The 24,597-nt window shown below is 36.9% G+C and overlaps 1 protein-coding gene across 1 annotated transcript in view; it reads left to right on the plus strand.

Annotated features, from left to right (window-relative positions):
- The window catches only part of LOC114031859 (ethanolaminephosphotransferase 1-like), a 151,694-nt gene that overhangs the window by 82,460 nt on the left and 44,637 nt on the right, over positions 1–24,597 (plus strand). The window contains exon 5 of the mRNA XM_027847034.1: positions 9,272–9,540. Coding sequence (XP_027702835.1) covers positions 9,272–9,540 — 269 coding nt within the window. The remainder of the gene's footprint in view (positions 1–9,271; positions 9,541–24,597) is intronic.

Here is a 24,597-nt window from a genome sequence, read left to right on the forward strand (position 1 = left end):
GGAAGGAAGGGCAGGACTTCAAAAGGCAGACATGAGAAGAGATGAGGGTCTGAACCAGAGTGGTTACATGAAGAGTTAAGAGGAAAGGATAGATGGGAAAGGGACAGAGGTAAAATCTATAGGACTTGACAAAGGGATTGGAAATGGGAGTTGGGGGACAGAGAAGAATCAAAGATAACTCCAAAGTTATGAACCTGGGTGACCAGGAAAAATAAGGAGAGGGGCATATTTGAGGAGAAGATTTATTTTGATTTGTTGGTGGGAAATACAAATGGAGATATCTAATAATTGTAAGTATAGGATGGCAGAATTTGAGAGTGGAGATCAATAGTCAACAGGCAATAAACATTTATTAAGCATCTACTAAGTGCCAGGCACTATGTTAAGTACTAGGGATTCAAATATGTAAAAAGAAAGATAGTTTCTGCCCTCAAGGAGCTTACAATTAAACAGAGGAAGACAACAAATGCACACACACAAACCTGAAAAGGAAATGGTAGGGAGAGGGTACATGATCAGGTGGGCATGGTGGAAAAGCTAAAGAAATCCCAAATGAGTGCTACTGGGTGGGAAATAAGGAGATGTTTGAGGGAGGTAAAGCTTTGGGAGTCATTTTATAGAGGTGATAATTCAAATAGTGAATCAGACCAACAAAGAAGAGAATACAGAAGGTGATAAGAGGGACAAAGGCAGAACTTGGGGGGATACCAGAGGTGGAGATATGAAGAGCCAGCAAAAGAGAAAGGAAGCTGTTGGAAAGGAAGGAAAGAGAATTGAGAGAATGTGGTGTTACACAGGCCAGAGAGAAGAAAGGATATCTAGAAAGTGAACAGTTGCTCAAGAGAAGTTAAAGAAGATGAGGACAGAAATTAGGCCACTGAATTTAGTGATAAGGAAGTCATTCATTTATTATCAAAAAGCTGAGGAGATTAGAGGAGTTAGAAGACAAATTGTAAGCAAAGTTCGAGTTGAGAGAAAATGTAGTTAGTGAGTATAATAGCTTGAGGGAGCAGCAGGATCAATGGAAGATTTTGTTTTGTTTTGTTTTTGGCTTGTTCTTAGGATTGGGGTGACCTAAATATACTTTGTACTGTAGTAGGAGACATTCAAAGGAGGAGATGTAAGGGACAGGGTATGGTTGATGGAGCAAGGTCACAGGAGAGATGTGGAGTGGGTTGAGAAGTACAGGTGGAGGTGTTTTCCTTGACAAGGTGAAGGACTGCCTTTTTCCTCTGAAACTAGAGGGAAAGAAGAAAATAGGAATGAGAATTTTGAAATGCTAAGATGAGGACATTGAAGTTGAAGTTCACCTTGATGGCCTTAATTTTTTCCTAGTAGAAGGAAAAGCCATTATTTGAGAGTAAGAAAAGGTATGGTTAAAGGTTTGAGGAAAGAGGTTTGGAGCATCTATTGTGGGAAATGTGAAACTCTCTCATATCCCCCACAGCGGAGTGTAGTCATGATGATACCCTTCAAATACCCATTTATAGTGTGAGTTTACAAGCTCCCAAATCCATCTGTTAAAAATTAAGAGTGATAACATATATCTAAATCTCCTAGCTGATTTTTTTTTGACTGGACTACTGTAGACAAGCTAATTTGCTTCATCTTGTGATCAAAGGAAGAACAAGTGCTCACTTTTTTATTTCTTTTTTTCTTTCTACTCATTTTCCCAATTTCCCTTTTTTTTCCCACCTTGCTTGACAACTTTGCTATTTTGAACTATATTACACCTGATGTGAATTTCCAAATAGGTAATAGTGTAAAAGTGAATGAAATTCTCTAGGGCAAGTCTTTTTGCTTTAGAAATATAGCTTGACTAGACATAGTGGCATAAATAAATGATAATTCCTCTTTAGTGAGAGACATTCTGAAAACTTACATGGCAGAATAGCATAGGTGAGAATAGCAATAGTGTTAGAAAATTGTATGAGAAACTGCTGCCACCTTCTGGCCTTACAAAATAGGGCTGCTTGTGAATTCAGAAGCCTTGTAAATCCCTACCTTTTCATTTAACAAAACTCTTTGAACAAGGGAAATTTGGGGACTTTACAATCTATAAAGAGAATTCTTTAAACATTTGACTTTTAAGGAAAACAATGATTTAACCTTCCAAAGGATCAGGCCTTTTTGAACATTTCATATACAGAAGTTTAAAGAGAAATACTAAAAAGCATTCCTTCTTGTCCTCCATAGCAACTTCTAGGTTAGGTCTTCTATCTAGATCTTCCTTTTTTTTCCTACTATTTTCCCTCCTATCCCCTAAGAATCTCTCTTTTTTCCCTTCCTAAAAGCAAAACAAAATAAAGAATCTAAGGAATGAAATAGAGGGAAAAAAATCTTCCAAAGTCAAGAATTTAAATGTCATCTTTAGTAAATTAGGTTTTGGTGATAATGATTGGCAGTGGTTACTCCTTCATTTTTGTAATTACTTTGAATTTGATGCTTAATTTTTAAAGACTAGTTACTTTTGCCTTTTTATATTTATGTATAACACTCTCTAGCTCACCTACAGTTTTTACTTTAAGGTAATTATGTCATATTAGGAACAATTTTCAGTGATTTCAAATCCACTTGCATCTATGAATATATAAGAAAGGATAATCTTCTTAAAGAAGTTAATTAGGCCTGAAACTTTGATCAGCATGTGGATAGAATACAATTTCCTCACGCTACTGTGTTTTGCTGGTAAGTACAGGCCTGAAATAGGGTTACAAATTCCAAGCTCAATTTTAAGTCATGACAGAAGCAAGCCATGGAGCTGGGGATGCCTATGTTCTGTTATCAGGGTCTGACGGGGTCTAAGTGCTCTATGCCTCACTCTGGTAAATGTCTTTGAAAGATTTATAGCAAATTGTTAGTGAATGACCTAGGAGGCGGTTTATCTGTTATCTGCACAAACTGAGCATGGACTGTCATTACGCAAAGAATGAAGTGTGGAGAATGAAGGATGACTGTCTCTGCAGTTCCACAGTATTGCTTATGCCTTGTAGTTGCTGAAGGGGAGCATCAAGTGTATTATAATCAGAAAAATCATTCAGTTCTCACTTAGCAGATAATGTAGCATCATGGGAAGAAATTGGATTTAGAATGGAGAGACGTGGGTCTAAATCTGGCTCTAGAACTTTCTGGCTGTATTAACTTGGGTAGGGAACACAACCTCCCTGAGACTGAGTTTCTTTATCTACAAAAAGGAGAGAGTAATACTTATATTATCCACCTCATAGGGGTGTACTGAACAAAGTGCTTTGAAAATTCTAAAGAACTATATTATTTGTATGGCAATCTGAAATAATAATAATAACAATAGCTAACATTTATAGAATGCATTAAAATTTACAAAGTGCTTTGCGCAGCCACTTGATCCTCACAACAACCTTGTGAAGTACATGCATATTATCCCCATTTTACAGATGAGTAAATGGAGGCCGACAGAAAATTAAGTGACTTACCTAGTGTCATACAGCTAGGGAATGTCTGAAACTTCAACTTAGGTCTTCCTGACTCCAAGGTCAGCACTCTATCCACTATACCACCTAACTGCCTCTATAGAAACTGAAACTGTGTTAGCTAATTTTATTATTTCTACTTTTTCAAGAAACCTAATTTTTTAATGAAGAAAACATTTACAAGAGGAAGAAAAGGAACAGGCATTTATTAGGTACCTGATATATGCCAGGTACTGTGCTAAATGCTTTAAGGATATCTTACTTGTTCCTTACTAATACCTCGGGAGATAAGTGCTATTATTATCCCCATTTTACAGATGAGGAAAATGAGGCAAACAGAAGTTAAATGATTTACCAGGGTCACAGAGCTAGTAAGTATCTGAGACAGGATTTGAGCTCAGGTTTTCCTGACTCCAGGTCCAGAACTCTATCCGTTGTACAACCTAGCTGCCAGTCACTTCAGAAATGTGATAAAAAAAACAAAAATCCTATTTTTCGGAAACTTTCTGAAAAGGTATAAAAAACATTTAATTAACAGACAGCATTAGTGAAAAATATAAATGAAGTCTAAAGGTAAGCTACGTTTGTTTCTGGAAAATTTAAGATCTATTTGTTAAAAGAAGAGAAAAAATAAGGATTTAAAGGAAAAATAATAAAAACACTAGTTGTATTTATCCCTTATCTCCTACTTATGGTACCCTTACTAATTTAGATTGACTCTCTTCTGGAGGTTTAATGAAATTGTATTATTTTCCCTAATGAAAAAGCCTTTGAATTCTATTTTAGGGGTCTATTTGAAAGACCCCAGCAGAACTTTAGGGACATGGCACACACTTATTAATGCTGATTGTGGAGTTGTGCAGCTCATAACAACTAGTGTATGAGAGTTCACTTTGCTGGTGTACAATCTGGTGCCAGACTCCCTAAAGGCCCAGTGTCTGGCAAGACCACAGTAGGATGAAATGCATAGCACTTTAAAAAAATTATAAATGCAGTCCAAGCTGTTCCCTCAAAGTTTTAGGCTCAGATTTAAACAAGTCTAGCCAAAAAATTATTCCACCCAGGAGCTATTATCACATTCCTCCTTCTGAAAGCAGCTTAAACCACAGAATTGTTGGCAATCGTGTACAGTTTTGTTTTTTTTTTTTTTAATGAAAAATTCTTGTAGACTCCCCAGTTCCTTGGTCCTTCATTTTCTTTCCTGTTTACCACGTTCAAGATGCTTTGTCGATTAGGTCTGTGTTTTAATTAGGAGATCTTCCTTTTACCACTACAGTTTTCCAATAACCAGAGGTATATTGAACACACACACAAAAAAATCCCATTTTGTAAATCTTGTCTTGTAAGGAACAAATGTATTACAACATGCATAACTTATTTTAAGTTAAACCTCAAAAGGCATTATGGCAGGATTCTCAGATTGGCATTAAAAACCACCAGCTGGATTTTTATGATAGTCACTTGGATAGCTCAAAACAACAGGACTTAGGAATGATTTTACTGTTCAGCATTTCTTTCTCCACTCCATTCAATATTACAGATATTTGCATGAAAACAAAATATGTAAAGATGTATTTGTATTTTATCAGAAACTGTTATAGTTGTATTTGTGATTATACAATTAGTTACTCGGTGGCCAATTGTGATGTAGTAAACAAGAATTATTTTGACTTGAGTTGACAGTTCTCACTTCACAGCCGATAACCTCTGATTTAAGCGGCATAGTTAGGACTGACCTTTGTAAGCTGAGGAAGTACTCAGAATTCCTTTGACATCTTTCCATCGTTCTTATCTACTTCTATTTTCTCCATTTGGCATTCACCTGCCATCTTGCTTTCACCTCAAGGACTATATGTTTTGTTTTAATTATGTTCTTTTAATTGGTGACCAAATAATTAGATGGGAGTTCTAGTTCCAACTCTGTCATGAAAAAGCTGTGATATGAGACAAGTTATTTCACTTCTCTGGGACTCAGTTTACTTATCTGTAAAATGTATACGTTGGACTAGATCATCTCCGAGGTACTCCTTTTTTGTTTCAAATTCATGTTAAGGTATTAGCTAAAGTTTTAGCTAGTGACTGTCTTTCTCTTTCAATCTATTCTTCATATTACTTCCAAACTAATAATATTCCTTATGCACACAAATGTTGACTCATCTGCTAAAAAATCCTCCTCTATTTTCTGCTAAATAAAGCTAGATTTCATGAGCCAAGGATTCAAGTCTTTCCATAATATGGTGCCACTCTTCCTTTATCGCCTTAGTGCAAAATATACCCCTCCAAGTACTTGATGTCAGGGTTTCCCAATCCAAACTCTGCCATTTATCTTCATCTTATTCTACTACAGCTGACCAGTTAAAACGTCTTTATCAAGGACCACTTTACCTTCTGTATGTTCAGGGTAATGGGTTGGGGTGGTTCAGAGTTTGAATTTCTGGGTTTTAACAAGTGTCTTTGTTAGTAAAAATTTTCAGATAGATAAACATTTTCCATGGATCAGTCTATGGACAAATGATTGACTCCAAACATATTAAATTACCAGTTGTCTCTCATATGTCCATGTCCAGAGCTTCTCTACCATTGTATCTTTACTCATGTTATTCCTGTGCTTAACACAGCTCTTGGTACATATTAGATACTTAATAAATGTTATTATTTAGGGCACCTAGGTGGTGCAGTGGATAGAGTGCCTGGAGTTCCTCTCCTGGAGATAGGAAGACTCATCTTTGTGAATTCAAATCGAGCCTCAGATACTTATTAGCCGTATGACCCTGGGCCAGTCACTTTGCTTCAGTTTCCTCATCTGTAAAATGAGCTGGAGAAGGAAATGGCAATCCACTGTAGTATTTTTGCCAAGAAAACCCCATATGGGGTTAAGAAGAGTCAGACAGGACTGAAAAACTACTGAATAACAACAAATGTTTATTGATTGATTTGTCTAGAATGTCTAGAATTGATTTGTCTAGAATTGTCTAGAATTTTCTCTCTTTACTTTTTTCTCTGTTTCAAAGCCCAGTTTCAAGGTTACCTCCTTCATGAAGGATCTGTTGAGTGAGAAACGATCTTTTCTTCCTCAAAATTTGTATAGCTATAGAACATCTCTTATTCTTGTGGAATCATATGATAATCATATTTATTTATTTTTGGAAGTGAGGAGGGATCAAGTCCAACTTATCTTCTGTTTCACATTATAGTTATTTGGGTGTGTTTTCATCTCCCCCTCCCACTCGAATTCTTCTCTCAGGTTAAAAGGGTTGTGGTTCTTGTTATTTTTCTGTTCCATGAGGATTGTGTGACTAGCTGGGTTACTTACTTATCTTTCACTGAGTTCAGATGGTTTATCAATTCTCCTAATTAGTAAGTCGCCTTCTGTCCCCTACCTTTAGCTGTGCTAAGAAGGTATATTATTCTTTAGTATTGTATAATGGTTTTTGATTTTGTGGTAGTCCACTCAGCATTTGCCAATCATGAAGCCTTGAAAATTATTTCTTAAAATTAGTTGGCCCATAGAAGTTTTCACTATAAAAATATTAAAAAAAAGTTTTCACTAGCTTACCCTGCTTGATTTAGCAGCCAGAGTATAATTAACCTAATGGGTAGACCACCTGCCCTATACAACATTTTAAAATATATATCAATCAATTATATCACAGAAAAATCATCATAAAATCATAGTGGAGCAAACTAAAGTTAGCATACATTTTATTGGCAGCATTATTAATATTTGGTCTGATTATTTTCCATTCTGGTCTTTTTGTTTTTTGTTTTGTTTTTGTTTTAGGTTCATTTTAGCTTTAGAACATGGAACTGTATTTATCTGGGGGTATCTGAGGAAATAGTATTACTGAAAATGTGCTCAATTCATTTCAATAGATTTTTAAAATGATATTTTATTTCCCCCCAGTTACATGTAAAAACAACTTTTAGCATTTGGTATTTTTTTTTAAGGTTTTGAGTTCCAAATTTTATACTTCTCTCCTTCCCTTCCCCCTTCTCTGAGACAGTAAGCAATCTTATATAGGCTAAACACGTACAATCTTGTAAAACATATTTCCTTATTAGTCATTTTGTGGAAAAAACTCAACACCCCCTTCCCCAATGAAAAAGGGAAAGAAAATTAAAAATAATATGCTTAGGTCTGTATTCAGATGCTATCAGAACAAATATTTATTTATTAAGCACCTGGCACACAGTAAGTGCATAATAAATGGCTGTTGCTTCATGCCAGGCATTATACTAGGTGCTGGTGATAGAAACAAAAATGAAATGGTCTCTGCCATCAGTACCCTTGAAAAGTGGGGTGAAAAGTGAAAAATTCAATCAGACAGCCGTTTTACTTACACTGGTAGTTGCCCTTTCAATCCAGTCCAATAAACCAATCCAGTAAATGTTTGTTAAGCACCTAATAGCCAGGCACTGTGCTAAGTGCTGGAGATACAATTAATAAAAAAGAAAGGCAGTCCCTGTTCTCAAGGAGTTTCTAAAGGGGGAGACAACACCTAAAAGGAGGCAGAAAAGTGAGGAGGGGGAATGGGACAACAGAGGGTGGCTTGTTCGGTGGAGTGGAGGGCACACAGATGCAAAGTTGAGTGATCTGAGATTCCAGTTTCTGCTTTCTATAAAGGAAGGTGTCGGGAGGAATTTGGTACTCTGCCCTTCAGAGGCAGAGAAGAGAGGAAGCTGAGGCAGTTGGTGTCAATCAATGTTTAAATTAGCAGCATGGTGGAGGGTTTAGAGGTAATGAGCTTATCCTGAGAGGGGCATCTTGTTCTGAGGAGTAGGAACCAGGGAGATCAGCAGATGCAAAGTGAACATAAGATCAGGTGATCTTCATCTATTCAGTACATATTCCTAATTATTTATATGTTATCTCTTTGATTAGAATGTATGCTCCTTTACAGTAGAGATTTTTTTTTTGCCTTTTATGTATCCCCAGTGCTTAGCACAATGATGCCTGCTTAGCATATAGCAAGCATTTTATAAATGCTTGTTAACTATTGTCTAGTTTTCAATCTTTTTTTTTCATTGATGGTACTTGGCAAAGCCCCTCATGGGCCACATATTCTTTTAGTTACTACAGAACAACCTCATGAGAATAAGTGACACTAATTTTGATTATTTATGAGCTGATTAATTTTTTATATAGAAATAAGTGCTTATTTGTGCTAGAAACAAATACATAGATGTTTTCACATTCTAGACTTTAACACAATTTAAATTCAGTCTATAAACCCACAAGAATGAGAACCTGGTCTATTGATATATGATATATGTATGATTTTGTACATCTATATCTATATCTATATCTAGATATAGATATATGAAAACCAATAAACAAGTGGGTAAATTATTTCCAATAAACAGATGGTTATTTCTAATGAATTGACTAACCTGGACACTTGTATTAGCATACAATAAATAAAATCTTTGTAGAAAAATTTGGTTTTTTTTTGAGAGTGGTCAGTGATAGTTATGTTTTTGTGTGCAGTATGTTATTGACTTTATTCATCAGCATGGTGCAGTAGTAAGAATGCTGAACTTGGAGTCTCTGACCCAAGTTCAACTCCCACCTCTGCCATTGACTACCTATATGGTGTTGAGCAAGTCTCTTGTCTACCTCTTTTGGGGACTCAGTTTCCTCACTTGTAAAAATGAAGGGGTACAGTCAGTGACTTCTGAGTTCCCTTCCAGCTTTAGAGCTATGATCCCATCATCTTATTTCTTTGTTATTACACATATTTCATGCATTGACCACAAAAAATGCATTGGGTTATATTTCTTCCATTAAAGTCTTTGATTTCTTTGTTGTGTTTCCTTTACAGATTCTATAGATGGGAAACATGCTAGAAGAACACAGTCCAGTAGTCCTCTGGGAGAGCTATTTGACCATGGGTTGGATAGCTGGGCTACTTCCCTTTTCACAATTTCTTGGTTCTCTGTTTGTGCAAGTCCAGGGGGCTCCCCGGGACTTTCCGAGCACACGATGTTCTTGTTCCTGAGCATTGTTTTGCTTAACTTCATGTTGTCCCATTGGGAAAAATATAACACTGGAGTCCTTTTTCTTCCTTGGGGATATGACCTAAGCCAAGTGGTAAGAATTTTACTTAATTTTTAAACCCTGTTGTGTTATAGGTAGTCCCTAAGGCAAACCAATATACAATATGACAATTGTATATTGTCATATACAATGACAATACCGTTATAAAGAAAAATAAATTTGAAAAGTTTAACAAGCTTTTCTCACAGCCTCTAGAAAAGCTGCAAATTTGGGTGAATGGTGATAACGTTAAATAAGTGGTTTTCTTAGTCAATAACGGGCCTGCAGGGATCCTTACAGAAGGTTTAGTGGCCCCTATTTCTATTTGAGTTTGACAACATTGATATACTAACTTGGATTTATTGAAGTCCATTAAAGTGATAGTTACTTTCTAGATATTTTGTTATGTTAAATTGGTTTTATTCTAAAGATCCAATGAATAATGTCTGAATGAGGGAAGAATGATTAACAAATTAGTGAACTTTTAAACAAATTAATTATTGTTTAATTAAATTAATTATTTTCCTTTCTAAAAAGTTAAAAGCTAGCTGGTTAAGATAAGAGTTGATGACCTGATTATAGTAATTAGCAAATGAAGGTATGTTGGACATTTCCATGTCTGGATAGCATAATTTTCTCATTTCACTCCAAGGAGTAAGATTTGGCAAATATGTTCAGTACTAACACTGATCATGTTGGAACTAATAAAGTAAATAATTAGTCTTGAGACTAGAACTATACTTACTCCGTTTTCTTGGTACAGAAAAGAATGTTGACATGGTTGCAGTACGTTTCAGCTTAGGGAAGTCCATCCTATTTGTTTGAGTGTCACTTGAAGGAGAAATGTCTGTGATTATTTTGATTGGTTTAGCCCAAAAGGCAAACTGGGTTTTTAATTTTCAATTATATTTAATCTAGGAAAGATAATTTAGGGACACCATGCATTATGTCTAATCTTTAAACTGTACCTTGGGTGAGATCAAGGAAGTCTAAGTAGCCACCACGGTACCACATAATAATGAAGAAACTGTTGTCGCTTGTGTAGCTAGCTTCTATTTCACCATTTAATAGGGGTGCAAGTGACTGCTTAGATTTAATTCACCTAAATTGTATGAGCCCCTACTCTTCCTGTTTAGCATTATAATTGGACATCTTTATGCCCACACTATATAGTACCTACAATAGAGATCATACTGCCTCCTGTCAGATGATGAAAACCATAATTACTGGTTGAGGAAATCAACTACAGTAGCAATTAGTGTATAATGGGGTAATATTTCCCCATCTAGGCTTATTCTTGTTATTACTTAACATACCATAGGGATTTTTATAGCAATATTGTTGACTGCTTTTCATTTTCACTTACTTCCACTGAATAGTGTAACCCATTTCAGGATAGAAAATTTCACTTTTTAAGTACTATGAGGTTTTAGTGTTTGACCACAGGTATTTCCTATTGGCTTAGGAAGACAAAGTGTGATATTGGGTATCATGCACTCTTATTATTCACAATAAGAGGATTTCACCTATTTTAATAAATAGTTTGAGATGAGTCTCTGTTTCATTTTCTTTTTTTTTTTTGATTCAGATTAGTAGATATATCATTCCATTTACATTTATTTTTGGACAAATTTAAGTGAACTTTATAGAGTATAGCACTCTTAAGCACTTATTAAAGGGGAAGGAGAAGAGGACTTATATAGTACCTACTATGTGCCAGGCACCGTGCTAAGCACTTTTTACAAATATTATCTCATTTGATCCTCACAAAACCTGTGAGGTAAGTGCTACTATCATCTCCATTTTATAGCTGAGGAAAATGAGGCAAACAGAAGTTAAATGCTTTGCCCACAATCACACAGCTAATACATTTGAACTCTGATCTTCTAACTCCAGACTCAGTGCTCTATCCACTGTGCTAATAACTGCTTCTAAAGACTTAGAAGTAGCCATTACTCCTCATTTCTGTGTTCTAAAAATCTGCTTTTTTAAAGGTTCATCTCTGGCAATACTTCCTAAGTGAGGCCTTTCTTAATCCTTCCAATTATTAGTTGTCTCCCCTATTTACTTATTTTTGTTGCATCTTGTATCCCCCTATTAGAATGTAAACTCCTTGAGGTTAGGGACTGTTTCATCTTTGTGATAGCTATGTAGCATCTAGATAAAATGTGTTGGACCTGGACCTGGAGTAAGGAAGACTGGAATTCAAATCTGACCTCAGACACTTTCTAGTTGTGTGACCTTGGGTAAATCACTTGAACTTTGCATGCCTCAGTAATCTCAACTATAAAATGGGGATAATAATAGCACCCACCTTCCAGGGTTGTAAGGATAAAATGAGATAGTATTTGTAAAGTGCCTTGCAAACTTCAAAAAGTATTTATAAATAAATGCTTTTTTTGTGATCCCCCTTTTCCCATTAGTAAGGTCCTTTCAGGGCTTCCATTTTGGGGACAACTTCCAGACTGGCCATACTTTATTTCTCTCTCAGCTGGGCTTCGGACTCCATGGATTTTGTCACCATTCCCCCCCTCTCATTTCTTCACGGTTCCTGATTTCCAGCTCCCTTTTGTATGCTGTCTTCCCCCATTAGAATGTAAGCTCCTTGAGGGCAAGTATTGTGTCAGGGACCCTATTTCTTTTTGCGTGTATGTGTATCTCTAGTGCTTAGGGCAGTGCCTGACTACATAGCAAGTGATCAATCAACGCTTCTTGCCTTGCCTTTGTCTTTGTCTCCTCAGTGCCCAGCATAGCACGTTAAATATGCTAGCCATATCATAAATACTTCTTCTTGTTATCTGTCTATATGTCATCCCTCTACTAGGCTGTGCATTCCATAAGGGTAGGGGCCATGTCTCACATCTGCTTGTCTCCCTCAAGGGTCTCCCATGGGAGGCATTTAGTAGAGATTTGTTGGATTAGATTGAATTTTGACAAGTATAATAAGTAGTTATGAAGATGCAGAGATTTACTTCAGGGCATAGTGAACCACCTCACAAAGCTTTGTTGTTGTTCATTTGTTTCAGTTGTGTCTGATTCTTTGTGACCCCATTTTGGGGCTCTTTTTGGGCAAAGATACTGGAGTGGTTTGCATTTGCTTCTGTCGCTCATTTTTACAGAAGAGGAACTGAGGCAAACAGGGTTAAGTGACTTGGCCGAGGTCATATGGCTAGTAAGTATCTGAGGGCAGTATTGAACTCATGAAGATGAGTCTTCCTGATTCCAAACCTAGTGCTCTATTCACTGTGGGACTTAGCTACCTATCCTCTGTTTTATTGCTAGTTGGCATCCTCTTCACTGGTTGCATTGATAGAAATGTCTGTGTTTTAGTTTCATAGTAGATAGTTATGGGGTAGGTAGGTGTTGCAGTGGATAGAGCACTGGGGGTGGAGTTAGGAATACCTGAGTTCAAATCCTGCCTCACACATTTATTAGCTGTGTGATCCTGGGCAATTCACTTAACCTCAGTTTGCCTCAGTTTCCTCATCTGTAAAATGGGGATAAATAATAGTATCTCATGTGTTTTGAGGATCAAATGATATAATGATTGTAAAGCACTTAGCACAATGCCTGGTACCTAGTAAATGCTATATAAATGTTAGCCATCATCATTATTATTAGTTTCTTGAGGTCCAAATTTCCATTCCAGTACTTGAATGCTAATCGTTTTTACTTTCCTCCAGTTCTTATAGTTGAATAAATAAGTTTTCACTCAACATTATGAAAGCTTTATTTTCCTTGTATAGATAAAATAGGAAATGATCCTAAATTGATTTACTTTCATTCTCAGCAGGGGCAAATTGTATATGATTTTATCTTTCTTAATTGGGATATAAAATAAATTTTAACTGTTGCTTATCCCCATAAAAAGAAGCATCATTAAAATCTAGAAATTTTCTTGATTTATGTCTGTTCCTTTTATGTACCCTTTGTGATGCTACATCCAAATTAGTGAGTAATTTAATTACTGTGTTATGTTTATAACTGGTGTTCCAATTAGTTTAAAATGACAGCTTATTCATAAGACAGTTACATTTCTGAAGTGGTGGCTTAGATCAGAGTGCTATTGAGTTTTAAATTTTATTTTGAAAAATTAAAAATGTATTTATTCAAAAAGAGAGAGGATGAAATCTTATTACTTTGTATATTCAGTAATACAATGTATTTTTTCATTGATGAAAGAGAAATTAAGACATTTAATAAAGAAAAATCATCATCAATTTGTGAATAGTAAATTTGCTTTAATGGATTTATACTTTTATAATTTGATCTTAAATCCAATTCATCAAGTATTATCAAGTACCTGCTATTTTATTTCACACTGAACATAAAACCTGATCTTAGTATTATTTTAAAATGTCTAGTCCACATATCTTAACCTTTTTTGTGTTAAGGGTCCTTTTGATTGTTGGGTGAAGCATGGATCCCTTCTCTGAATAATGTTTTTAAATAGGTAAAATATATAAGATAGAAAGAAACATTATATAAAAATGCAATTTTATGCCTAAATATACATGTATAAAACTGAGCAATATTCTGAAAACCAGGAAATCATAAAAAACAGCAATTTCAAAAGCTGCAGAAAGGTCAAGGGTGATGAGGACTGTTGGATTTAGCAATTAAGGGGTCATTGAGAGAGCAATTTCAGTTAAGCAGTGAATTTTCAAGAGGTTAAGAAATTAATGGTTGGTGTAGAAATAGGGACAGCAAATATAAATTACTCTTTCTAGGAATTAAGCAATGAGAGTGAGGAGAAACGTAGTATTGTACCATAAGGGAATGGTAAGAACAAGAGGATCATTTTAAGCATAGGGTAAACCTGAGCATCTTTGTACAGCTCAGGGAAGGAATCAGTTCTTAAGATGAAATTAAAGATAGCAAGGGAATGATCAGTGCGGCTCCCAAAGGGAAGGGGAAAGGATCCAAGCTGCAAGTGGAAAATTTAACCTTCTTTACTTTCTTCTTACTCAGTATTTTTACAATACTTAAGGAAATTAATACAGGCTATGCACTGCATAGTCAAATACTGAAGCTGAAGCTCAAATCCTTTGTCTCTATAATGAGATGATGGGACCCATTGGAAAAGACCCTGATGTGGGGAAAAATTGAAGGCAAAAAGAAAAGGGGGTGGTGGAAGACGAGATGGGTAGATAGTGTCACGGAAACGATGAACATGAACTTGGACAGACTTTGAGCGATAGTGGAAGATAGAAAGGCCTGGTCCATGGGGTCACAAAGAGTGGGATGTGACTGAATGACTGAAAAACAATGACAAGTATGTTTAAATTCCATTCAGCAAACTTCTTTTGAATACCCACTTAGTTTAGGGAAGATACGATTCCAGCCTCGGGGTAGCTAGGTGATATGATGGATAATAATAATAATAATAATAATAATAATGATAATTATTATTATAGCCAACATTTATATAGTGTTTACTAAGTTTCAGGCAATGTTCTTAGCATTTTACAATTATTATCTCATTTGATCCTCACAACAACCCAAGGAGGTTGGTTCTTTTATTATCCCCATTTTAAAGATAAGGAAACTGAGGCAGACAGGGTTAAGTGACTTTCCCAGAATTGCACAGAATCACACAAATAAGTGTCTGAGACTGGATTTAAACTCAAGTCTTTCTGACTCCAGGTCCGGTGCTCTATCCAGTGAACTGCCTTAATCAGAATCATCTAACAATCCTGGCCTTATTTGATGTTATCTGTCTCCACATATACTATGCTCCAAAGCAAATGGCTATTTGTACCATTCACCATACATGCTCTGCTTTCTCTCACCTGTAAACCTTTGCTTATATTGGTCCCTATGCCTGAAATGCTCCGTTCTGTTGAATTTAAGTCAACTCAAATGCCACCTCTTCCATGAAGTTTTCTCTTATATTCCTAGTCAAAAATTACCTTTCCCTCACTCTTAGACCTCACATAGTACTTTCTTCACACCTTCTCGGGAACTTACCATTTATTCTTTTATTTCCTTTTTTAGTATGTGCCACATTTGTCTGTGAGGGTGATACTTCTCAGGGGAAGGGGCTAATACTGTAATACTATTGTTACCATCTACATAGTAAGATGGTGTCCAATGCCATAGAGTTTTACATGATAAGTTAAGAAATTTGAATTTTTTCTGCTAAGTGCCATAGAAGATGGACAGTCATAAAAGATGAGCTACGGAAGTGACACAATGCTGGAAAATGATTATAGGGGAAGGGAGTGCATTTCAACAATGGGATTCAGCCAGAGGGAAGCTCTGTAGACGGGATATAGAATGCCAAGTGCGGGAGAACTTCAAGCAAGCCAGTTCGCCTATAACGTAGAGTTTCTGAAGAAAAGAGTAACGTGAAATGTCTAGAAATGTAACTTGGAGTGTTTCTGTGGAAGCTCTCAATGCCAGGCTCCATGGAGTCTGCAGCTAGGTGGCCCGGTGGAGAGAACGCTGGAGTTGGGAAGTTGTTTAGGCATTTTTAGTCATGTCCAACTCTTTGTGACCCCTTTTGGGGTTTTCTTGTCAAAAATACTGGAGTGGTTTGCTATTTCCTTCTCCAGATCACTTTACAGATGAGAAAACTGAGACAAACATGGTTAAGTGACTTGCCTACGGTCACTCAGCTATTAATTGTCTGAGACCAGATTTGAATTTAGGTCTTCCTGACTTCAGACCCAGGACTTTATCCATTGTGCCACCTAACTGTCCATGGAGTCAGGAAGACATAACTTCAAATCTAGCCTCAGATACTTACTACCTGTGTGGCCCTGGGCAAGTCACTTAATTGCTGGCTGCCTCAGTTTCCTCAGCTGTAAAATGGGAGATATTAGTAGCATCTACCTCCTAGAGTTGTTGAGGAGATCAAATGAGATATTCATAAAGCACTTAGCATAGTGCCAGGCACTATGCTAAGGAGAGTGATGTGATCAGAACTGTGTCTTAGGAAGATTATTTTGATAAATGTGCAGGAAGGGATTGGAGAGGGCCACTGGCTTCAGAGAGACCAGTGAAAAGATTATTGCAGTAGGTTAAGGGAGAGATGAGGTGGGCCTAACTAGGGTGGTAGTAGTTTTGTAAGTAGCAAGAAAGGAGTGGATATGAAACTAGTGTATAGGAAAAAACCAATGGATTGAATGTGGGTGGAGTGGGAAAGAGGAAAAGTCAAAGATTACTTGGAGACTACACACCTTTGTGATTAGAAGAATGACTGTGCCCTTGACACAAATAGAGAATTTTGGAGGAAGGAGTTAGGTGTGGGAAATACTATGTTTTGTTTTGGACAGATGTGTCATATTTGAAATGCCTACAGGACATTTAGGTAGGTAATTGTTGGTATTTAGGAATTTGGAAGAGAGATTAGGGCTAGATATGTACATTTGGGAGTCATGTGTGTTGAGATGATAATTAAACCTAGAGTATCTGAAGGGATCACCAAGAAATCTACATAAAGAGAGAGAGAAGAGGGCCCTGGACACAGCCTTGGGGAATGTCCCTGTTTACAGGGCAGAAAATAAAGTGATTATCCAACCAAGGAAACTGAAAATTTGTGGTCAGACTTATAAAGATTTAAATCTTTTTTTTATCTTAATACTTTGATTTAATTACCAAAAAAAGTAGTCATTTTATCCATTTGTCCAAGAGTCTGCAGAAAATTAATCATAAAAGGCTACCAACAGCAGAGTGACTTGTCCCAGGACTACTTCTTTCTAAAACAAAGGAGTTTTTTTTTTTTTTTATCAAGGTCAAATGAGTTAATATGCATGAAGTGCTTTGGAAATTGTAAACAATTTCTAAACTCCACCAAACTAAGATGAGGAAAAATGAGATGATAACAATAATAATAAAACCCAATATTCACATAGTGTTTTAAAGTTTGTGAATATAAGCTCCTTGAGGGCAGGTACTGTTTCATTTTGGTCTTTATGTCTCCAGTAGTTAGAACAGTGCCTGGTATATAATAGGCACTTTTTTTTTAAATGAATGAATGACAGCACTTTATATATGTTATGTTATGGGATCCTCATGAAACATGTAAATCTAAAATCAACTGACTGTCCTCTCCCCAATTCAATTATACCAAAAATACCTTTTCCTGTCTTGCTTATGCTATCCATATTTTACTGTCCATTAGTATACTGATTTAATGGCTTTCATCTGCTTTCTGTGTATCCTGGATCACATCAATTTAATCTGCCTTATGTTGTAAGGCAAGGGAGATGGAGTTTGATCTGGGTAGTTCTCTTCACACTATACTTAGCACAGTGCCCCATGCAATTATATGTTTATGACAATGAGAACAACCAGGAGAGGTTAGCGTTATGGAAGCCAAGGGAAGAAAGAATATCCAGGAGAAGGTAGTCAATGCCAGTTAGTAGCTGTGGAAATGTCAAAAAGGATTAGGACTGAGAATAAGCCATTGGATCATGTAGTTCAGTAATCATCAGTAACCTTAGACAGAGCAATTTTGGTTGAGTGGTAGGATTGAAAACCCAGATTTCAAGGGGTTGAAAAATGAACAGGAAGTGAATGAATAGAGCCAATGAGGGTAAATTGGCTTTTCCTAGGACTGTGACTCTGAAATAGATGAGAGAAATAATAGCTTGAGGGGATGACAAGGTCGAGGGAAATCTATTCGCTTGGGGGGTTATTAGCCTGATAGCAATCTGAAAGGGAGAATACGGAGCACTAAAGACCCACTGGAGACTTTTTTCTTGTAAGGTGGTAATGAGGGCTTGAAGGGAATGAGGGGGGAGGGGGAATAAAGATGAGAGACATTGAAAAGGTTGACCCATTTGAAGTTTGCATCCGTTGAGATTCTGATTCTGCTTTGCCAAAGAACTAGAGGGGTTTATGTAGTATTTTCCACCCCCCATCCCCACCCCAACCAGGTGATGTAGTAGATAGAGCAGTGGACTAGTCATCTAGAAAGCTAGGTTTCAGTCCTGGTTTTTCTGTTTACTAGCTGTGCTACCTTGGACAAATCATTTAACCTCTCTGAAGCTCCATTTCCTTATCTTTAAAATGTAGATAATAATATGTGTGCTGTTTACTTTACAGGGTAGCTAGGTATACAGTGGATAGAGTGCCACACCTGGAGTCAGGAAGATGAGTCTTCCTGAGTTCAAATCTGGCCTCAGACACTTACTAGTTGTGTGACCCTGGGCAAGTCACTTAACCCTGTTAGCCTCAATTTCTTCATCTGTAAAATGAGCTGGAGAATGAAATGACAAACCACTTCACTATCTTTGCCAAGAAAACTCCAAATGAGGTCACAAAGAGTCAGACACGACTGAACGACTACCTACCTTATAGGGCTATTGAGATGTTCAAATGGGATAATTGGAATCAAATGCTTTGTGATCATAGGGCTAGATTTAAATCCAAGATCTAGAGATGGGAGGGACCTTAGAAGTTATGAGGTCCAGTCCTCTCATTTTATAGATGAGGGAACTGAAGCTAAGGCAGGTTGGTTGTAAGTGGTAGTGCCAGAATTCAAACTCAAATTTCATAACTCCAAGTTCACTCTCCTTTCCCCCTGCCATGTTGCTTTTAAGCCTAATGTGCTTATAAATGTGAATGATTATCATCATAAACATGTACTGTGACTAATTGATGGGATTCTGTATATCCTGTGATATAAAGAGAACTGCATAGATCAAGTTCTATCTTTCTTGTCTCACAACATAAGGCAGATTAAATCGACATGACCAGGACATGCCAAAAGCAGAACAAAACCATTCAATCTATACACTAATAGCCAGTTAAAATATGAATAGCATATGTAAGTCATGGAAAGGTATTTTTAGTGTAATAGGGAGGGGGAGGTCAGACAGGAGCCTTTGAGATTTATACGTTCACTAACAATGAGATCAGGAAACTATTGGTTCTTCGCTGGCCAAAATGGATCCCCACCCTTTTTCTTGCCTCCTCAAAGGAAAATGTTACTTTTGTAAAAAAGAAAAATACTTTAGACTTTATAAAATCTCAAGAATTTATTTCCCAAATAACATTAGCAATAGGAGAGAATGTTTTAGAAATTAAAAGCCAGAGTCAGATTGGTCCAAACATTTGAAATTGCTTAATAGCTTCTAATGGTGTATCAATTTGGTACAGTTTGGGTGGTATGAGGCAAACAAAATACTTTAACTTCACCTTGGGATGCAAACTTTACAGCATAGCATAGACTCAGGTTACAGCTTCCTAAGGGGCATGATCTCATAATAATAGCTATATTTAAATAGCTTCTACTGTGTTCCAAGCACTGTGTTTACAAATATTATCTCATGTGGTCCTCACAACAACACTGGAAGGTAGGTGCTATTACTATCCTCATTTTACAGTTGAGGAAACTGAGGCAAACAAATATTGAGTGCCTTGCTCAAGGTTGCATAGTTAAGTATCTGAGGGCAGATTCAAACTCAAGTCTTTCTGCCTTCAGGCCCAGGACTCTATCTCCACTGTGTCACCCAGCTGCTTTCTTCTCCCACTGTTGTGCCAGGAGTCTATCCCAAAGTTACGATTCTTTACTTCTGAGTGTGAGAGTTAACTAACTTTGGATAACTAACTTGAGCATAGCTAACTTTGTTTCCCAGTCATCACTGCCAACATAGATTTTTGGTTGACTTTTATTTATTTTTCTAGCTATTTTGAAATCATTTATTTATTTATTTTTAGCATTCTTTTTTTAAATTGAATTTGGAGTTTCAAATTTTCTACCTCCCTCCCATTCCTTCTCCACCCACCCACTGAGAAGGCAAGCAGAAGATATATATTATATATGTGAAATCATGCAAAATATATTTCCATATTAACCATATTGCAAAAAAAAGTTAAAAAAAGCGAACATTATACTTCAATTTGCACTGAGAGTTCATCACTTCTCTCTCTGGAGGTGGATAGCCTTTTTTTCATTATGAGTCCTTTGGAATTGTCTTGGAGCATTGTATTGATCAAACTAGCCAAGTCTTTCACAGTTGGTTATCATTACCAGTACCATCATTATTGCTGTTACTATGCACAATAATTTCCTGGTTCTTCTCATTTCACTTTGCATCAGTTATATTGGTCTTACCTTGTTTTTTTCTGAACCCTCCCCCCCTTCATTTCATGTAGCACAGTAATACTCCATTAAAATAATATGCCACAACTCATTCAGTCATTCCCCAATTGATGAGCATTCCTCAATTTCCAATTCTTTAACACCACAAAAAGAGCTGCTATAAATATTTTTTTAACATATAGGTCCTTTTTTTTCTTTGATCTTTTTGGGGTACAGACCTGCAAGTGGTATTGCTGGGTCAAACGGTATGCACAGTTTTATCACCCTTTGGGCATAGCTCCAAATTGTTCTCTAGAATGGTTGGACCAGTTCACAACTCTAACAATTTATTAGTGTACCTATTTTCCATCATCTCTTCCAGCCTTTGTCATCTCTGATAGGTGTGAGTTGGTACCTCAGAGTTGTTTTAATTTGAATTTCTCTAATCAATGGGGATTTAGAGCATTTTTTATATGATTCTAGATAGCTTTGATTTCTTCTTCTGAAAACTGCATGTTCATATCGTTTGATCATTTATGAATTGGGGAATGGCTCTTATTTTTATAAATTTGACTCAGTTCCATATATACTTGAGAAATGAAGTCTTTATCAGAGAAACTTGCTGTAATTTTTTTTGATATTACTTCATTATCTATGGTACCTTTTAGCAAAATGTATTTTCCCTGATTATCTCTTTTAATTAGGTCTGTTTTTGGTTTTGCTGTTTGAGATCATGATCACTAATCTCTCCTTTTTTTTTTTACTTCAACTTTTGCGTAATAAATTCTGCTTTGTGTATGTCTTTTTTTTTCCCAAGTGTGTTTCTTGTAAACAACATATTGTTGGATTCTGGTTTCTAATCCATTCTGCTATCCTTTTCCATATTATGCATGAGTTCATCCCATTCACATTTATCATTATGATTACTGTGTATTTCTCTCCATTCTATTTTCTTCTGTTTATCCTTCTCTCTCTTTATCCTGTCCTTTCTCAAAAGTCTGATTTGATTCTGACCACTGCCTCCCTTAATCTGTCCTCCCTTTTATTATCCTGACCCTATATCTCTGATTCTCTCCCCTTCCCTTTTCCCTATTGGGAAAGATAGTTTTCTATACCCAACTAAGTGTGTATGTGTGTGTGTATGTGTATACAGATATGTGTGTATGTACATACACATATATATTTTTTCTTCCTTCTTTGAACCAGTTTTGATGAGAGTGAGGTTCAAGCATTGTCTGCCACCCCCCTTATTTTCCCCTCCCCTATAAATGCTCTTCCTTGTGTGCCTCTTTTATGTGAAAAAATTTTCCGCATTCTATCTCCCTTCCTCCTTTTCCCAGTGCATACCACTTTCTCATTTCCTTATTTTTTTTAATTTTTAGAGATTATCCCAACATAATTAACTTATACTCATGTTTTCTCTCTATGTAGACTCCTTCTATATGCCATAGTAATGGTAAAGTTCTTAGGAGTTACATGAATCATCTTCCCATATAGAATGAAACATTTTAATTTTATTCAGTCTCTTATGATTACTCTTTCATGTTTACCTTTTTATACTTCTCATGAGTCTTGTGTTTCAATATCAAATTATCTATTCAACTCTGGTCTTTTCCTCAGGAATGTTTGAAAGTTCTCTATTTCATTAAATGTCCATTTCCCCCTGCCCTGAAAGTTTATACTTGGTTTTGCTAGGTAGGTTGTTCTTGGTTTTAATCCTAGCCTCTTTGACTTCTGGAAATACCATATTCCAAGCCCTCTAAATCCTTTAATATGGTAGCTGCTAAATTTTGTGTGATCCTGACTGGGACTCCACAATATTTGAATTGCTTCTTTCTGATTGCTTATAATATTTTCTCCTTGACCTGGAAGCTTTGGAATTTGGCTATGATATTCTTGGGAGTTTTCATTTTGGGAACTCTGTCAGATGATCAGTGAAGTCTTTGAATTTCTATTTTACCCTCTGGATCTAAGATATTGGGGCAGTTTTCCTTGATAATTTCTTGAAATATGAGGTCTGGGCTCTTTTTTGGGGGGGAGGGTAAGGCAATTGAGGTTAAATGACCTGCCCAGGATCACATAGGACATGTCAAGTGGTTGAGGCTAGATTTGAACTCAGGTCCTCCTGACTCCAGGGCTGGTGTTCTGTCCACTGTACCACCTAGCCATCCCAACAACTTTTTTTTTTTGGTAAGGCAATTGGGGTTAAGTGACTTGCCCAAGGTCACACAGCTAGTTAATGTCAAGTGTCTGAGGCCGGATTTGAAGTCAGGTCCTCCTGACACTGAGGCTGGAACTCTATCCACTGGGACATCTAGCTGCCCCTTTAGGCTCTTTTTTTGATCTTGGCTTTCAGATAGTCCAATAATTGTTAAATTATATCACCTCAATCTATTTTCCAGGTCAATAGTTTTTCCAATGAGATATTTCACATTTTCTTCTATTTTTTATTCTTTTGTCTTTGTTGTATTATTTCTTAATGTCTCATGTAGTCATTAGTTTCCAGTTTCCCAATTCTGCTTTTTAAGGAGTTCTTTTTTTCAGTGAACTTCTATGCCTCTTTTACCATTAGACCAATTCTGTTTTTTTCAGGTGTTATTTTCTTCAGTATTTTTCTGTGTTCCTCTTTTGCTAGGCTATTAATTCTCTTTTCATAATTTTCTTGAAGCACTCTCATTTCTTTTTCCAATTTTTTCCTTACCACTCTTATTGCTTTCTTTAACTCTTCCAGGAATTCTTGTTGGACTTGTGTCCAATTAGCATTTTTCTTTGATGCTTTGATTGTTTATGTTTTCATGTTGTTGTCTTTTCTGAGTTTGTGTGTTGGTTTTCTGTGACACAGTAGTATATTTTTATGGCCAAGTTTTTTCCCCCTTTTCTTCTTTTTTCCCATTTGCTCATTTTTCTGGTCTACTTCTTGACTTTGAACTTTATGGTTTAAGTTGGGCTGTGCTCTTGGGGTGGAAAGGGTACTATCCCAACCTTCAGGCTTTTTCATGCTTCTGTTTTCAGAGCTAGTTCTGGGGGTCTGCAAGGTTTTGGTACTTTCAAGATGATGTGATCTGGAGAGAGGTGTGGTCACTGCTGTCCTGGTCTATGCTCTGGTCTTTACCCAGGAAGATCCCCTGCTACCCTGCAGTTACAAGCACTAGCCCTCTTCTTGGCCCTAGAATTGTGATCAGGTCCTTTGCTCTGTTTTGGTCACAAGGGCTAGTGCTTATTTCTGTGGAACTGTGACCAGGGCCTCTGCTCCCTTGTGACATATCACAAGCTCTCCTCTCCACCCAGAACTGCTTATGGGCAGTCAAGTTGCCAGTCATCTCCAGCTGTACCCAGTGCCAGCAAAGGGTCCCTTGTACTCTCTTTCTGACCAGTTGTCTTACCCCTTTACCCTGTCTGGGCTGAGAATCTATTCCTGCTGCCTCCAAAGGCCCGCAGCTGGTGCTGCTTCCATGCTCCAGGCTGGCCACCACCCTCATGTCATGGATCTCTCTTGCAAACCTCCTAAGTTGTCAAAGGCTGGAAAAATGTCTCATTCTGACTTTTTATTGGCTCTGTTGCTCCAAAATTTGATTTGAAGAGTTATCTTAAAGTTGTTTGGAGGGGAATTTTGGATGAGTTCAGTTGGGTTCCTGCCTGTACTCCACCATTTTGGATCCTCCTTGGGTAACTTTTAAAAAGGGGGTTTATATTCCCCTAAGGGGCACAGCATCCCCCATTCTTATGAGGGCATGAAGGCTAAAGATTTTCAGAAATAGGAATACAGTGGCCTCAACCTTTTTGGGGGGTCCACCGTGGAGTATAATCTTGAGTTGATGCAATTATGCTTCAATTTTATTAATGAGGCCATGAAGACATCTATCTTCTTCTCTGGGAGGCTGTTTCTGAGAATAACCTCTTCATTTTCATGTTACTTAATATCTGAATTCTCATACAATGCTAGGCTGAATGCATTATCTGCATTTTAAAACATGTCTGTCTCCTCTTGACAACCACAGGCAATGTCCAAGATGATATACATTGCAGAGAGGGTGTCCATCTACATTCACACTCACATACACCTACACATATCATAT

The sequence above is a fragment of the Vombatus ursinus genome, unplaced genomic scaffold, assembly GCF_900497805.2.
Source record: "Vombatus ursinus unplaced genomic scaffold, bare-nosed wombat genome assembly UNPS02015255.1, whole genome shotgun sequence".
In the NCBI taxonomy this organism is placed as follows: Eukaryota; Metazoa; Chordata; class Mammalia; order Diprotodontia; family Vombatidae; genus Vombatus; species Vombatus ursinus.